This window comes from Eubalaena glacialis, chromosome 8 (assembly GCF_028564815.1).
Source record: "Eubalaena glacialis isolate mEubGla1 chromosome 8, mEubGla1.1.hap2.+ XY, whole genome shotgun sequence".
Classification (NCBI taxonomy): domain Eukaryota; kingdom Metazoa; phylum Chordata; class Mammalia; order Artiodactyla; family Balaenidae; genus Eubalaena; species Eubalaena glacialis.
Genome location: NC_083723.1, coordinates 65,867,439 through 65,883,771, shown reverse-complemented (window position 1 = coordinate 65,883,771; position 16,333 = coordinate 65,867,439). Strand labels below are relative to the sequence as shown.

Here is a 16,333-nt window from a genome sequence, read left to right as displayed (position 1 = left end):
AATATTGGTTTTCCATTACATTATCTATTTAGTAGGAGAAAACACATTTCATTATGACACTGAGTCGGAGTGATTTTCTGGGCCACGGCTCCTGGAGAATTGTGTCCTTGTTGTAGACAGAAGCGGTCTGCTCTCTGATAACACTGTACCAGGGCTTAGCCATGACTTGTCCAACAGAATCACCGCTGGGAGTGAACCAGCCTCCAAGCAGCAGGGTGCTAGAGCTTACAGCTCCCCGAGTCCTATAAAGTCAGCCATCCCTGGATTAAGCTCTTTTTATTTCTTGATTGTTTAATGTCTTACATATTATAATCAGTATTTTAATTCAGGAGTTGGGCCTTCTGGCAGTTTTCCAAAGGGCACACATTTGGAAGTCAACTAATTAAGAGTATTCTTTTCTTCCATCACCGCAAGTTCTCTGTACACTGAGAGAATATTTTTATACTCGTGGCCATGTTAATTTTTAAGCTGATGCTACCCCTGGGGCTGCGGACGCAGAAGAGGCAGATAGAGGGAAAGCACGCCTGGTGACTCAAGGGGGGCTTTGTGGGTTGGCAGAGATAAAGGGAAAGGAGAAATTATGTGACACCGCATTTAACCAAGAAAATTTGTAAATCAATTTTTCTGCCTGAGAACGAGTACACATTTTGAGGAAGAGCACATTCATCTCTTTAGCTTCAGAATTAAATTCAGTGCTCAAAAAAAAAAAAGTACATGAGCCGCAATTCTACGAAACAAAGATTGTAACTATAAACCAATGAGGCGTGGAAGTTGTTTTAAATAAGTAGAAAGACATCAATCTTATTCCAACATATCTTGGCATATGCATTAGAAGAAGCTCATGAAAGTAAGCCTGTATCTTGGGCAGTTAGCATTTCTGACTTAATTCTGTGAAGAAAGGCGTGGCTACTGGGTTAGTGTTGTACCACTATGACCAAGTTTAAAAAGTCAAAATCCAAAACCAAGAAACTTTTTTTGGAAGAAGCAGGGAAACACGAGACTATAGACTCAAATGTGCTTGTGTCTGTGTAAAGAAACACTGGAGGATGCACTAGGGGATGGGAGTGTTGGAATAGAGAGGAGAGTGGGCAGCAGCAATGGAAGTGAGAGGTTTGCTTTTGTTTTTTTTACTGTATACATTTTTATCATTTTGATTTTTGCACCAATGTGAATATACCACCTACTCAAAAATTATGTTTATTAAAATAATGAAATTAAATAGGAGATAATAAAAGCAAAGAGCAAACTATATAAACAAGAGGTTGGGAATAGGATAAATCATATTCCTATCAAAATAAATTGAAGCTTATGTATAATTATAAATAATTTGTTAAATGTTAAGACTTGCTAAAACTAGGTGGTGGGTACCTATTACTTGTTATATTATTATCCTTATCTCACCTTTGTAAGACTGAAATATTTCCCCCTCCAAAAAATAATTTGTTTAAAAGCACTTTTATTTCATCAAAATATTCTATCCTTAAGCCAAGGGAGAAACATTTTTATGAAAATATAGGCCATGTAATGGCAATCTGCATTAATTATTTGCTTTTTTACTTTCATAACCTGGTGTGACTTCAGTATTTACAAATATGTAGACATTCTGATAAATACGCATGGACATTCATGAAATACTGCACAGTGTGTTGCCCAGAATGAAAAATTAATAAGGAAAGTGGGTCTCTGCCCTCAAGTTTATATGCCTTAGCCTTGGAAACTTTTTTTTTTTTTTTTTTAAAGCCTTGGAAACTTAGTGCTAGAGTTGTGATGCCTTTCCAATTTTGAAAAAACTTTAACCAATGTCCTCTGTTTTCCAGACTTTCTCCTCTCACACTCTGGGAATTAAATCCAAATCAAGCAAAGACTGAGTAGAGAAAATCATCAGCCCTAGGTAACTGGGGCCGGCAGGATGATCTTGGCCCACTTCTAGTCCTGTAAGAAACCTGTAAGACCAGGGCAGATGGTATGCCAGCCACCCAGGGCAAGGGATGCTCTAGAATTTGGCTGAGAATCTCAGGGGTAGGATGGAAAGCAAAGGCTATGACCAAGCTGAACACACTCAATTTCTTGGGATCGCTTAAGACTAGGCATGTCTCATCCAAATCCATAGTTCTGGAATCTCTTATTGGGGGTTATTTAGTAAATGATTTTAGGTCTGGTGAACTTGGGTGTGAGACCTGGCCAGGCAAGCTTTCCCTGTGCATTTAACTAAGGTTCAATGAAGATAAGCACAGTACATCAGCAGGGCAACATTTCTTTCTTTCTTTTTTTTTTAATTAGATTTTTCTTTTTTTGAAAATTGCCTAAATTCATAATTTATAATCTATTTATTTATTTTAAAAAATTTATCTATTTTTGGCCACACTATGCGCGGCACGTGGGATCTTAGTTCCCCAACCAGGGATCAAACCCGCAACCCCTGTAGTGGTAGCGCAGAGTCTTAACCACTGGACTGCCAGGGAAGTCCCAGCAAGGCAACATTTCTAATCCTACCATCTCTGCTTACCGTTTGGAGAGTGTCCCTGTGTCAGAGACGATGAAAGACCCTTTGCAAACTTGATCTCCAATCCTGGCAATACCCCAGCAAGACTGTTGCTACTGGCTCCAATTTACAAATGAGAACAACTGAGGCTAAAAGAGTTTAAGTATGAAGCAAGTTACTTAAGGCCACAGAGATCATTTATAGGAGAACCATATTTAAATTCAGGTCTGTCTGATTCTGAAAGCCATGGTTTTTTTCTACTCCAGCATTCAACCTCTGACATAATAGCTTTTAGCTTTAGTAGTTTGAACATTATGTAATTACACTAAAGATGACAGATCTACACATAATATTTGTGCTTGAGCATATATGAAGTCACTTATAAAGACAAATGACAGTCACCTAAAAACAACTGCTTGGGAATGCAAAGCTATTCAAAAGATAAAAATTACATTTTCCTGCATGTAACAACAGGATTTAAAATATTAAACAAATTATAACCCCAAAGAAATGCATAAATCTTACCACCTTCCTCGAGTTTCATGTCTAATAGTTCATCTATAGGTTCATTAGAGGAGAAGAAAGAAAAGAAAATTGAGTCATTTTCATTTTGTAAGGAGTTTGAGTCAAATTACTAAAATTGAGTTGTTTTTCTTAATCTAAATTACCTGAGCATGCATTATGTATAGAGCTTTTGTCTAAGGCAGATAAAACACTTTTTCCATCTTCAGCTGTAAATATAACACATGCATTTGGTTATCACCAATTCAGAAAGGTGTGTGTGTTCATACACTAACGCTAAGGTAAATACATGGCTTCAGGAAGAAATGGTATCCACAAACTCACTCACGCAGAAGCAGGGGTCCTCAGATGATGTTTTACTCAAGCTGCTGGCTCTCAATGAATGCTGAGTTAACAGCCCTGAATCCTTGTTTTGTTTGGTAGAAAACTATATGACACTGATCAACAATTCTCCTTCTATGGACAAATGTGTGACTTAAGTACTGGAAGATCGACTGATGGTGCGCTAAGGAACCTCAGCCACGTGGGCCTGGCTAAAATAAAAGGGCAGATTACGGGTGAAAGAAGCCAACCTGTAAAGGCTACATTCAGCGTGATTCCAACTATATGACATTCTGGAAAAAGCAAAACTATGGAGACAATAAAAAGATCAGTGGTTGCTAGGAGTTTGGGGGAGGGAAAGGTGAATAGGCGAAGCAACGGGGGATTTTTAGGACAGTGAAACTACTCCGCATGTGGTGGATACATGGCATTAAACATTTGTGAAAACCTACAGACTGTACAACATCTAATGGAAACTATGGAATTTGAGTGATAATGATATGTCAGTATTGGTTCATTGATTGTTTACCCTGGCGGGGGATGTTGCTAGTGGGGGTGGCTATGCATGTGCGGGGGCAGGGCATATATGGGAACTCTTTGTACCTTCTGCCTGATAAAGTGTGTGTGTGTGCGTGTGTGTGTGTACACACAATATAACAGCCTTAAAACTTGGTTTGCTCATATGTACATTAGACTTTCTACAGGTCCCAGAATAAAAGACAGATGGCACTTCATTATAATGGATTCCATTCTGTGTATATATAAAATAAGGAAATCAACATTTACAATCTCAAAATATTATGCAGCTACCACAAGCAAGTGAACATACGGCACAAAGAGAAAATTTGATCCCCCTGTATTGTCGCATGTTGTATAAATATATGATTTATATTGCTAATTTGAATAGAATCAACTGGAGTTTACATTTTTCCCACAAAACTAAAATTTTTCTATTCAATTACTTAGATTCCCACAGGATTCGTGCTGTCGGCCCTGCATGATCCTGAGGCTGGAGGGTGTGGATCAATACAGTCAGAGACTCTTACATGGCCAGCCTGCCTCTCTGGCTTCTTCTACCACTTATTCCCTCCGTCAACCTCTAGGACATTGTTCCTCTGACCTTCTCCTGGTCCTCCCTGGCTCATGGTCTTTGCCCAGGCTGTTTCTTTTGCTTTGATAGGTCTTGCAGTAGCCTTGACTTAGCCAGTTCCCCGATGCCCTCAAACAGGTGAAGTCACCCTAACACACAGGCCCATCGCCCTTGCAGCCCTCACCCAAGGTGGAGTTGCCCAGTTACTTGTGTAATTGTTAGGTTACCACCTGCTTCCCCTTTTGACTGTAAGCCCCATCCTGGAAGGGTCTACCACCATGGGCCCAGAGCCCTGTGCTGTGCCCGCCACAGAGGTGGCTCTCAATTAACATCCGCTGAACAAATGAACAAGTACATGAGTAAGTGAAGGCATACAAGCATGAAGGGATGACAGGAAGCCAGGCTGTAGAGGCAAAAAGGTGACAGTTTTTTTTTTTTTCCCTGTTGAAAGACAGATGGGGGAAAAGCAAAGGAAGCAGTAAATGGGAGAAGAATAAAGTAGGTGATGTGGTTGGAAAAGTAGGAAGGAAGATGGAAGGAAGACAGAGTGTGAAGGGAAAAGATGGAAGAGAGGGGGAGTTCCAGGGTGTAATCTGCCACCTCCTGTCTCCTGGAAAGGCTGCCCCAGCAAAGGGCAGAGGCAGATACGTTCCAAGAGGGCCAGGCTGAACAGGCGGTTGGGGTAATTTTAGTTCTCTTCCTATCACCTATAAAACTTTCCCCTGCGTCTCCAAGAATTTGAGTCCCAATGAAAGGCTCAGCTTTCCACCCTCAGTTCTGTCACACTTTACCCTACCCCGTGCTCCTCATGCGAGAACCACCAGTGAACAAATGGGCTGTAATAGCAGAAGGCAGGAATAGCTGACAAGCCCTTCACAGCACACTGTCTGGTCCACCAGTGCTCTGATCTGTCTTCCAACCACACGAGGGTCAGTACGCCAGAGGGATCTGGTGTCACTCAGTACTGAGCAGGCCCAGGAACCACCTGGAAGAGCAGTGTCTGAGCTCTCCCATCTGTTCCCAACCATGACCAATACACACCCCATGACACAGCCAAAATCGAACTCCCCTGATGTCATCATGTAATCTCTTTACAACCATCTCTACAGCCCAAATGGCAGTTACAACTCGTAATGGTAACAGCAGAAATGTTATCACCTGTTGTAAAAGAAATAGTCTCAATTGTGATGCTGCCCTGACAGGCTGCTGCTGAAATGAATAATGATGCTGTTTTCTAGTTCAAAATATACAACCTCTCTCAATAACGCTATAGGGTCAACAGCACTGATATTTGAAAATTTAAAACTTAAATGATAGGAAGCCAATTAATATAGAATTTTCTCAATTGGAAAAAAAGGTCTAGAAGAAGTTTACCAAAAAAGAAAATGAGCTGGCTGTTGTGCAGCAGTATTTCAGAAGCAGTTCTCAATAAAAATCGAAACTTACTCTTAAAACTAGAGGATTCCTTGTGCTGGTTTTCATCCTCTAATGAAATTAACCTTAAAATTAAAAAACAAAGTTTAGTAATGTTGTTCTGAAAATGTTATACTTAGGATAGAGCCAGACTTTCTGTACAATATCTATTACTGTACATACACACACACACACAATATGAACATACAGTCATTTACATGCTATACATTTTTGGAAGAAGAAATAAATTTGCTGGCTTTCTTCTGTCCCTGTACTAAAACTGGTTAGTAGTATCTTAACATCTGAATTTAGTTTCATGCCAAGGCACATATTCTGTAAATATCTAGGTGGGCAGTTATGTATAACAAAGATAGATATTTACAGTTATCACTTTAAAAACATAGTTAACAAACTGATGGACAAGCAGGTGTTTATTCTGATTCCTGGTGTTACAGGAGAGGATACCTCAGGAGGTTAGCTAAATTACATAAGGCTGAAAGCAGGATCATTCTCAAATCCACAAGACTGTCGCCTACTGAACTCTCACTATTCATGGGTAAGATCATGGCACAGATACATCACCACCCTGAGATTCAGCTGGTGCCTCTGAATCCCCCTCCTAGCACAGTGGTTCACTTCACCTGCCATTTCTGAACAAAATTCTTATTAAATTTCATTGTCATTTAAACTAGTTACTAGGTTATACTTTTTGAGCTTTAAAAAAGGAAGTACTAAAAATAATGAAGAAATATGAAATTAATTAAAACTAACCACCCAAAACTAATCTTCGGTGGTTCCTCTCTAAGTAAAAGTTAATGCTTTATTTTGATTGCAGTAACATATACGGTGAAAAGAAGGCACCAGAACTCACTCCAGGCCCTGCCTCTTACTATACTAGGGGCCATGGGCAGTCCCTTAACCTCTCTGAGCCCCACTTCCATCATTAACACAACAGAGAAATGCCTACATTAATTACATGGAGGGTCTTCATGAGAATGAGTTGAGATAACATGAATAAAGCACCTGGCACTGTGTTTCATACACAGTAGGTGCTCACTAAATGGTAGCTAGCATCACCATTACTACCAGGAATAGGTTAAATTGCTTCCCCCTAAAATAGTCAATTGTACTAGATTCAGAGCACATTCTATAGCTGTTCCTACAGTGAAAAACTGTCTTTGTTCTGCACTAAAGAAATTTTCTAGTATTTGCTTTAAAATTAAAGAAGGCTACTCTTGGTGGTAAATACTTCCATCAGACAAAAAAGATATATTTAAAACCTGATTTAGAAACACAGTATAAATGTAAACCTGTTTTAGCACAAGACTGTCATCTAAACTTTTTTGTGTGGAAAAGGAAGAGCAAATGGAGGTAAGGTAATCTACTTTGCTTTCCTAGGTTAGCCAGCTCAAGATTAACCCCATTCCCACGGGCTATGACATCTCAACAGAAAAAGACATAGGTTCACATGTAAACCTCCTCCTTGCTGTATGAGATGAGAAATCATGCAGCATATACGTTGAAAAGTTCATCTCAGTGTTTAAAAATGACTGGAGGAGCCTTCTCTGTAAAGAGGCAAGAAATGACGATGGAGAGTCACTTCCTGCGCTCAAAGCTGCTCTCCGCTTCACAGAGGAGAAAACAGAAAGTCTGCATGTAGAAACAAAATGTCAAGACCCAACACTTGTGTATCATAACACCTGAGTACTACATGTGTTGTGAGGTAAGCTAATAAGTTATTTCCTTCTGTGAGAGAAAAGCCGGGGATTTCCTATCTAGGACAGGATCTTGTAACTGATGGTGACAAAAGGAATAGATGGGGTGCAGAAATCCCAGAGAGCAGGAAGCTGGGGCTGAGGCCAGGGAGCACTGGGGACCTTTGCCCTCTCTTGCCCCAGTCAACTCCTCACAAGTTGCCCTTCCTAAGACCCCAGAAAGGGGTCTCTTCTTGGGATAAGTGAGTCCCGGCCTAGCAGGAATATGTGAGGGGAGGAGTTTGGCCTCAATTTTAGTACATCTACTCAGAGAAGTGAGGAAGTAAAGCAATCACTCTGTGTCAGAAACCCCAGCAGACTCGGTCAGCGAGGATGGCGGTGGCCTTACCTGTGGGAAGAAAGGTTTGCCAAGAGAAGGAGCCGTGACTTACTGACTTGGCTCCTCCACTGAGGCCTCTGCACTTTCCTGCTGGGCGATCCTCTTCCTCTCTTCTTTCTCAACCAGCTTTTTCATAGGGTCTTGTAAGCTCTTGATCAGGATAATAGGAAAGAAAACAAAAGAAAATGAAAGATCAATTAAAAACTCAACTGCCACTGGTCCCAGTAATCAAACCCTGAATTAGAGGTTTGGGGAGGTAACCTTGAACCAAACAAGTTGACAGAAATGAAATTTTGGACGTTCTCAGACCTATCCAAGAAATACTAGCTTATAAAAGAGAGTTGTTTTGCCACTAGATTTATGTTTTCCCTTTTGTGATAAGTTATTCAAAAGAAGGCCTTTTGGCTATTGCTAACTTTATGTTCCATCTTTAACATGCAGATAAGATAAACATTCTGTTCTGCTTGCAGCCCACACACTGACAGAGTAGAAGCTTTCTCTCCCCCAAAGATGAGACAATTTTTAATTTTGTTTGCTATTTTGCAATCTAAAACAGCTTATTTTTAAAAAACAAGAGGAAACAAACCCTTTTTTTTTCAAACCCAAAATAGTGGCTTAACATATTCTGACAAGTTAACTCCCACGAGTGGACAGAGCAGGTGCATCCAAATCTTTGTAGGTTAAAAACGGGTGAGAGTCTTTTTTTGGCACATAATTTCTTTGAGAGACTGTTCTTAAAGTTTATTAAATATTTAAGGAAAGGTTTTTTTTTTTTTTTTAAAAGCAAGTGCCAAGGAACTGTACACCAGTGACAAAGCCTGAAAAAGCAAAACATTCCTGTAACAACTGAATAATGAGTTATACAAAAAGATCTCTATTTCTGGCCTAATTATAATACAAACAAAAAAGAAATATCTCAAGATACTTATCCTGCTTATATTCTCAGAACTATTAAAATCCAAGTCCTCATCCTTTGGGTCTTCACCTCTCTGTTCCCGTCTCCCTCCTTCCCATCCTTCACTTTTCTAGTATGACACACACACAGAGGAGGCAATAACGTTTCATATGCCAGCTCGGACTGATTATTGATGGCTGACCGGAGGGCTGGGTGAAGATGGTCTGAAGGCTGAGTCTTGGCGGAGTGGAGCTGTGATTGGTTTTGGTGTCTGCCATGGACACCAGATGGACACTGGTGTCACTCCTCCTGCTAGAATAATTTTCCTATAACACCCAGGACATCACGTTACCCTTTTTCTCAAGAACCCATTGTAGTTTCTTATTTCCTTCCATTTCTAGTCTAAACTTCTCTGACCAATTTAAAAGATCTTCTAAAATGTGACCCTATCCTACTCTTCCAGATGCTTTCCCACTAACCTCACATGTTCTTCCGTTCAATTAGGCTTCTCTCCTCACGGTCTCCTGTGTGCTAGTTGCTCCCTTCCTATCTTTGCTTATTCTGCTGCTTTAACCTAAAAAGCTCTCTCTACTTATCTGTCTAGCCTCAAAGTCCTATCAGTCTCTGCAAAGTCCAGACCAGTTACTACCATTTTCCATAAAGCGTCATTCACCGAGCATGCCAAATTCAAGAACGTCCTTCCATCTCCAAACTGCACTTACAGTTTTATTAGTATTTCATTATACATATCCTGTATTATGTTTTGTCTCTTAAAAATATTTTTTAAATTAGAAAAGTAATAAAACCACATGTAGAATGTTTGGGAAGTAAAAAAGGAAAAATTATTCATGATTCCATTTCCCTAAAATAGTTATTATTTTTATCATATTTCCTTTCTGTTTTTTTTTCATACTCATATGACTTATACAATTGGAATCCTTGTTTGTATAGTAGATATTTTTATAGAGCATAGATGCCCTCTTAACCAATTTAATTTATGTAGATATTTCATAATCAAAACGATTTGAGTGCAGAATATAAAAAAGATTTTACATATCTTAAACATTTAATATTGAATTAAAAAATATAAATGTGCACTCATTTGCCAATATTCTAAGGTAGGGCTAAATGTTCTCTTTGAATATATGTCCTCTGATTAGGATTCTGAAGCATTTTCTTGCTTAAACCACATCCATAAGGCATTGCCATCGTTTTTAATGATTCCCTATTTCTGGACATTTAGATTAGTACACTCAGTCAGCGAATAGTGTTTGAGCACATACCAAGGCCAGGGGCTGTTTTGGGTGCTGGGGATACATGGTGCACAAGACAGACAAAATTAATCAGCTAGTGATGGATCCAGGCAGAGAACTGATATAGGGGGATAGAAAGTGACTGGGTCATAGGTAGCAGGTAGCAGGAATGTCCTCTCTTAGAAGTGATATTTCAACTAAGAGCTAAATGGCAGGAAGGAGCCATCCACGTGCAGCTCAGGAGAACCACAGGCCCCAGGTGCAAAGGCCTAGCGGTGGGAACAGCTTGGCTTGTTTTGGCTGTAGAGCAGTGGGTAACGGGACAAGTCTCATGAGACTGGGATAAAGAGGTCAACAGGGGTCACACAGGGAGAATGTTCCTTTACCCACATTCCTCAATACTTAACATTTTGCCCCCATTAGTTTCCTTATACTCTTTTGCTCTTTCTGTCTCTCTACTGCATGACAACTAAATGGACTCTATGATCCTTGGCTGGAGGGGGAAATGCTATGAAGGACATCATTGGAACAAATGAAGCAATTGGAATATGGACCATAGTCTTGGTGTTCTTTATATATATATGTGTGTGTGTGTGTGTGTGTGTGCATTTTGGAAACGTGCAACCACAAGGAGGAGTTCAACAGATGTCAAGGACTTACTCTTTTCAATTGAGCTGCCAATCACGGCACCGTATTCACCCACACACTCATACACACACGCGCACACACACACACACACAAACCCCACTTCCAGCAGTTTTATTCTCTAAAGAGTGGTCCAACCCTGGTCAAAGTGAAGCCAGGAGAATTTCCAGAAAAGGCTCCGATGGCTCCAAGTCTTGCTTTTAGATTCTGTGACGCTTTGCTCAGGCCTCCTGGTTTGCTCAGTTATCTTCTCTCTGCTTTTCCTTTGTATCAATCAGCACTGGCAGGGCCAGGACAGCTGCTCTCAGCCGGCCATGTCTAGCTGCCACAGCGCTCGCCTAAGCCCCTGAGATGCCCTTGACAGCTCCATGGTTCTCATCCCTTCTGTCTCTAGCCTGACCTCCCCTCAGAACCACACTCCAGCAGCTCTCAGACAACGCCTTTGTAATGTAAACCACTCATTCCTTCTTTTCAACCCCTGCCCCTGTTGGGCCATTAGCAGGCACTCAATTGTTGGCCCCCTGTCACCACCATCACAGTTAAGTCACTATTGTGCTTCACCAACAGAATGGCTGCAGTTCCAATTGCTACTTTATTATTAATAATTCCTGTGACAATCACTCTTTCCTTCCTACTATTACCATTGTCCTTAAAACAATTTTGTTGTTGCCACTCAAGAGAGGTGCTGTGTATGCACCTGTTGGTTGATAAATTAATGTACATAAGGTTAAACTGCAAAAATTAGAGCTCTTTAGCTAGGAAATTCAAAGGCTAGGGGAATAATGTGAAAAGGCTTATAAAATCATAAGCAAAATTAATACTGAGCACATGGGCTTATTTATTAAATATTAGAATTTTGAACTAAGGGGACTCGTGTGTGTGGGGGGGGGTGTGTGTGTGTATCTTTACTGAGATATAATTCAGATACCACAGAATTCACTCATTTAAAGTGTACAATTCAATGGTTTTCAATATAGTCATAGTTGTGTGATCATTACCACAATCAATTTTAGAACATTTTCAGAAGGCGTCTCTTGAAGCAAGAGAGAGTTTTAGATCAAACTAAGCTATATGTTCCTCTGCAGAGCAAGGGAAAAAAACCTGCAACACCACATATGGAACTTGTTTCTTACAAAAGATGGTACACATTGAAGATATAAAGAGGCTTAGAGGAACTCTGAAACATTATGGAGGACAAATCATGTCTGCTTTCCTCCTTCAAAATTAGTTCCCGGGTGTGACTGTCAGATACAGGATATTCTACATGGTGAATCACGATGTTTTCCAAGGTTTGATTATAAAGGCTCAACTGGGGGCAGGGGGGTGGAGGTGAATTCTTCAGATTAAAGTCCAAAACTCAGCTGAAAACGCTTAACCCTGTAGCATCCTTAAAAGTCAGAGGTGACAGCATCTTCTGTGTGACGTGAACATCTGCTCAGGCAAAATGAATCTAAGAGGCCTGGCTGACTGTGCAGACAAGGCAGCCATCAGATGGAAGTAGTTTGAATCACTGGCTGATGGAAGCCATGTTCAAATCCATGTCCAGAATAAAACGTCAAAGCATTCTGTTTCTAAACCCCAAACCCTCTAGGTCCTTCGTTAAAATTGCTTGTGAAAATCACTATGAATTAGAAGCAATACAACATCATATAAGACTGAAAGGTTCTCTGTGAAGGAAGGAATGTTTTTAGACCAAGTAACCTTTCTCTGTTAAGGCTGCACTGACATGCTAATAGTTTCCATCAATGCTTAAATGGTTTCAGGAAGCACACACGCAATATGTAAGATCAGCGTGACAGAGGAAACTTACAGACCGAGCTTGCAAAAGTGTCTTAGAAAGGAAACAGCTTAATATAATAAAGGGAGTTACTACTTCCTGTATTAGGAAAATAAAAGCAACAGCAACATTCATCTGAATGAAAGCAAAACTACTCAGCAAAACAAATTTCACAGGCAAAAGGACAGCAATCAGCCCTCATCTAACGACCTAAATTTAATGTTTAACTTTGACAACTGGGTAACGTTTCCTCTAATCTTTATTACTTTTAATTTTCTTAGGCTACTTCCCATTAATTACACAATATGTATATAAAGGTGCCAAATAATTGTTTATAAAAGGAAATAAAAGTGCTCAAAATAGCATGGCATGGTTAAAAGATGCTGAACTCAGTTGGGTTTGTGTACATTTGTGATTGTATAATTAGTAGCACGTGAGGAATAAAAAGCAGAGGCCATGATGATGTGTATGAGCCACATAATTTATGGACATTTAGCTCACATGTCCTCCCCACCCATGCAGCTATAAATTTATAAAGGCACTGTACAAGGAACACAAATTAATCTAGGACCAGAAGGTACTCTTGAATTCTACTGTAGAACAAAAAAGTTAAACAGTAAAACTAGAGAAAAATAAACACAATCTATTCTTTAAAATAAGATGGGGACTTCCCTGGTGGCACAGTGGTTAAGAATTCGACTCCCAATGCAGGGGATGAGGCTTCGATCCCTGGTCAGGGAACTAGATCCTACATGCATGCCGCAACGAAGAATTCGCATGCCACAACTAAGACCCGGCACAACCAAAAAAAAAAAAAAAAGATCGAAAATTAGTACTGGGAAGGCATCATAGTGTACTAGAAAGAGATGGACTTCGGAAATAGTTCCCGTAGTGCTGTGCCATGGAAAAGGGTCTTCACCCCTCGGGAGCCTCTGTTTACCCATCAGAACAAAGGAGACAAGTAAACCATTCTTGGGACATTGTGAGGATTAACTGAGATAACGCCTTTGCAGAGTACCAAGCTCATAGTAAGCACTCAAAACGTGCTTTCTTATCAACGACTTTTAAAGATCTAAAAGGAATTAGATGTCTTAAGGGCTCATTTTGTGTTAGGTGCCGCATTCCATGTTTCATACATCTCTCAAAACCCAGATAAACACTGTCTTTCTGATTTCCTGACATGGACATGGAGATCAGGGGAGGTGAAGTAATTTGCTTAAGGCCATTCAACCATTAACAAGTAGAAGCAATATTTAAATCCAGGTCTTTACAATTCTACAACTAGTTAAGAAACTGTATTGAATAGCCAGGCCAAGAATATTTACTGAATTCCCCCTTCATATGAAATGCCAAGGAGATGGAGAGGACTTCATTTCAAACTCTAAAGGAAGGGTCATGGTATCCGAGGACTGACATATAAAAGATGCTTTTCGCCTTCAAGCAAATACTTTAAAGTGCTATTTTTAATTGAAAATTTATAGCTGTACTTTTTAAAGGTGGTGATTCTGCTTTCTCTACCCTCCTGCCTCACGGCCAGAACGCCACCTGAAAGAAGTGCCACAAGGCAGAGTGAAAGAAGCATAAGCATCCCTGTTTCCAGATCTACCATGTACTGGGCATGTGGCCTTGGGCAAATTACTAGACCTTTCTGAGCTTCAGTTTCCTCATTTGAAACATGGAAACAAGAACAAGTATGCCCACTTCCCCAAGGCTATTTTGAGGATTAACTAAAATATATGCACTTTCTATATGTCAATGCTGAACCTGACGTATTATTCATTATAAGACCCAACCTTGGTACATTAGAGTCACACGTACCATGACAAATTCTTCTAGACATTATTGCACTTCACCCTTAGCAGAGCGCCTGGCATAAAGTAACTACACATACAATGATAATATTTTTTCCTTTTCCCTCAAGGAAGAGGTAGAAAATAAGAAGAGGTGGTGAGGGGAGAAGCATCTTACTGTTGTGAACAGGGCCTGGGCTACCAGCTGCCCTGAAGAACCAATGTCAGTCATCAAGGATGAATGGATGACCAGCCACGCTTGGGTTTGTCCCCATCCAACCTGAAATACCTCAGATTTCAGTGGTAGCCACGGTCAGTCTCTCTACCCCTCCTCTCCCAGTGACCTGGATGCATCCCAATTTGCTGTTGGCAATGATCTGGCCTGGAGCAGCTTGGGGAAAAACATCATTCTGCTAAATGCTGTGTAAAGTAAAGACACTGAGAAAAAAACTTGAAAGTCTAAAAAGATATTCTGGATGTTCACCATGAGTAATTGCCATGTTGGGACTGGCAACTAAAACTGCATTGCAGGGATATTTACCCAATTTTCATAAAAACTATTATGGCTTTATTTTCAAAGCAAGTAACTACAGAGCCATGTGGCTTGTCGGTAAATGTTCAAGTGATTAACTGAGAAATGGGGTGGGTGGAAGAAGGCTGTGAGGCATACGAATTTGAGAAAAACAAAATTTAGAAAAAGATGTTTTTTGAACTGTGAGAGCTAAAAGCATTTGAGTCTGTAGAATGATGTTCCATATAACAGTGCTAAATCCTAGACCCCAGGAGAGAGAGGAGGGAACATTGGCATATCCATTTCAATGGTTATTTTTGAACATGCACAGTTAGGTTTTCAAATTCAGGTTTCCTTATTGTTAAAATCTTGGCACAGACCAAGAGCCAGTTGCAAAGCCAAAGCTCATTTTTTAGAATTAGCCTTGTTACAGGGGTGGGACACCCTCCTGCTTTTCTGGGGTGCAGGCTGGCCCTGCCCTCTCCTATCCCTGGTGGGAATGACCTGAGCCCAGACCAGGGTCTGCAGGGCAGAAGGGCTGCCAGAGCGTCTGGGGGAGTAGGGAGGGAGGAGGTTGGGTTTCCCTGGGCAAGGTTAGTGAGATCTCCTATTCCACTGCCATACAGCCTTGCCTGTGCAAAACTAATAACCTAGGGTGAAAATGGTGCATAAGAAAGTAATTGAAGCTGGGCTCCGGAACCTGACAACCGCAACAAACCCTTCTGTATCGATACTGCCAATGGCTGTCTTCTGGACCCACTACGGAATGTTTAATAAGTCCATCCCTACCACACCCCCATGGAGCTCCTGGTGCCACCACCAAGGCTGCCACCCTCACAACCACCACCACCACACGGCTGGGCAGTGACAGAGCTAGACTTAGAGCCAGATCTGGCTGGCTCCAGGGCTTGTGCTCCCACATGCTTTGCTTTATCCCATAACCAGAGTCAAAAACCGGCTTTCCTCCCCAAAACACTGCAGTGGGGCACATCACAGGACTACACTCTGCTACTGACCATTGCCATTCAATATAGGTCCTCATCTCTTCACAAATACCAGGGCAGAAGGACATGCCTTCCCGTCAACCAGCCCCCAGGGAGCGTGTCCACATCTTCAAAGGGCCCAATGCTCACTTCTCTATAAAGACATCCAACTCAGCGCATGTGCCAGCACGCCAGATAGGGGAGAAAAGGCCACTGGTACAAACAGAATTTTAGATTTTCCAATGAAAAGCCACTTGACTCCTGAGGACTATTTTTTTTTTTTTTCTTAAAAAAATTTTTTTTTCCTGATGCCTGTTCTGGATATGTGGGGAAATGTGTAAGTAAGTGACATCCTGAAAGGATGAAGCAAACATGACCACATCTGAAGGCTGGTGATTTAAGACAGGTACTGCTTTCCTATAGACAGCATTTCTTTCAGTTTTTTTCCAAAAAAAAAAAAAAAAATGTTTTAAACTCTTAGTCTAAATTACTTTCTCTAAAAAAGCTTTCAAGATAGGGCTAGTCACATTCTATTCCTATCCCCATGACTTGGTCGT

The 16,333-nt window shown here is 40.7% G+C and overlaps 1 protein-coding gene across 12 annotated transcripts in view; it reads right to left on the bottom strand.

Moving 5' to 3' along the window:
* Positions 1 to 16,333, bottom strand: part of ICA1 (islet cell autoantigen 1) — a 142,621-nt gene that overhangs the window by 19,692 nt on the left and 106,596 nt on the right. For 10 of the 12 annotated variants that reach the window (XM_061198532.1, XM_061198534.1, XM_061198538.1 and 7 more), the window contains exons 9-12: positions 7,975 to 8,072; positions 5,862 to 5,914; positions 3,151 to 3,213; positions 3,008 to 3,040 (exon numbers count right to left, since the gene is read on the bottom strand). In XM_061198532.1, coding sequence (XP_061054515.1) covers positions 3,008 to 3,040; positions 3,151 to 3,213; positions 5,862 to 5,914; positions 7,975 to 8,072 — 247 coding nt within the window. The remainder of the gene's footprint in view (positions 1 to 3,007; positions 3,041 to 3,150; positions 3,214 to 5,861; positions 5,915 to 7,974; positions 8,073 to 16,333) is intronic. The other 2 variants (XM_061198540.1, XM_061198542.1) reach the window with 2 other exon arrangements.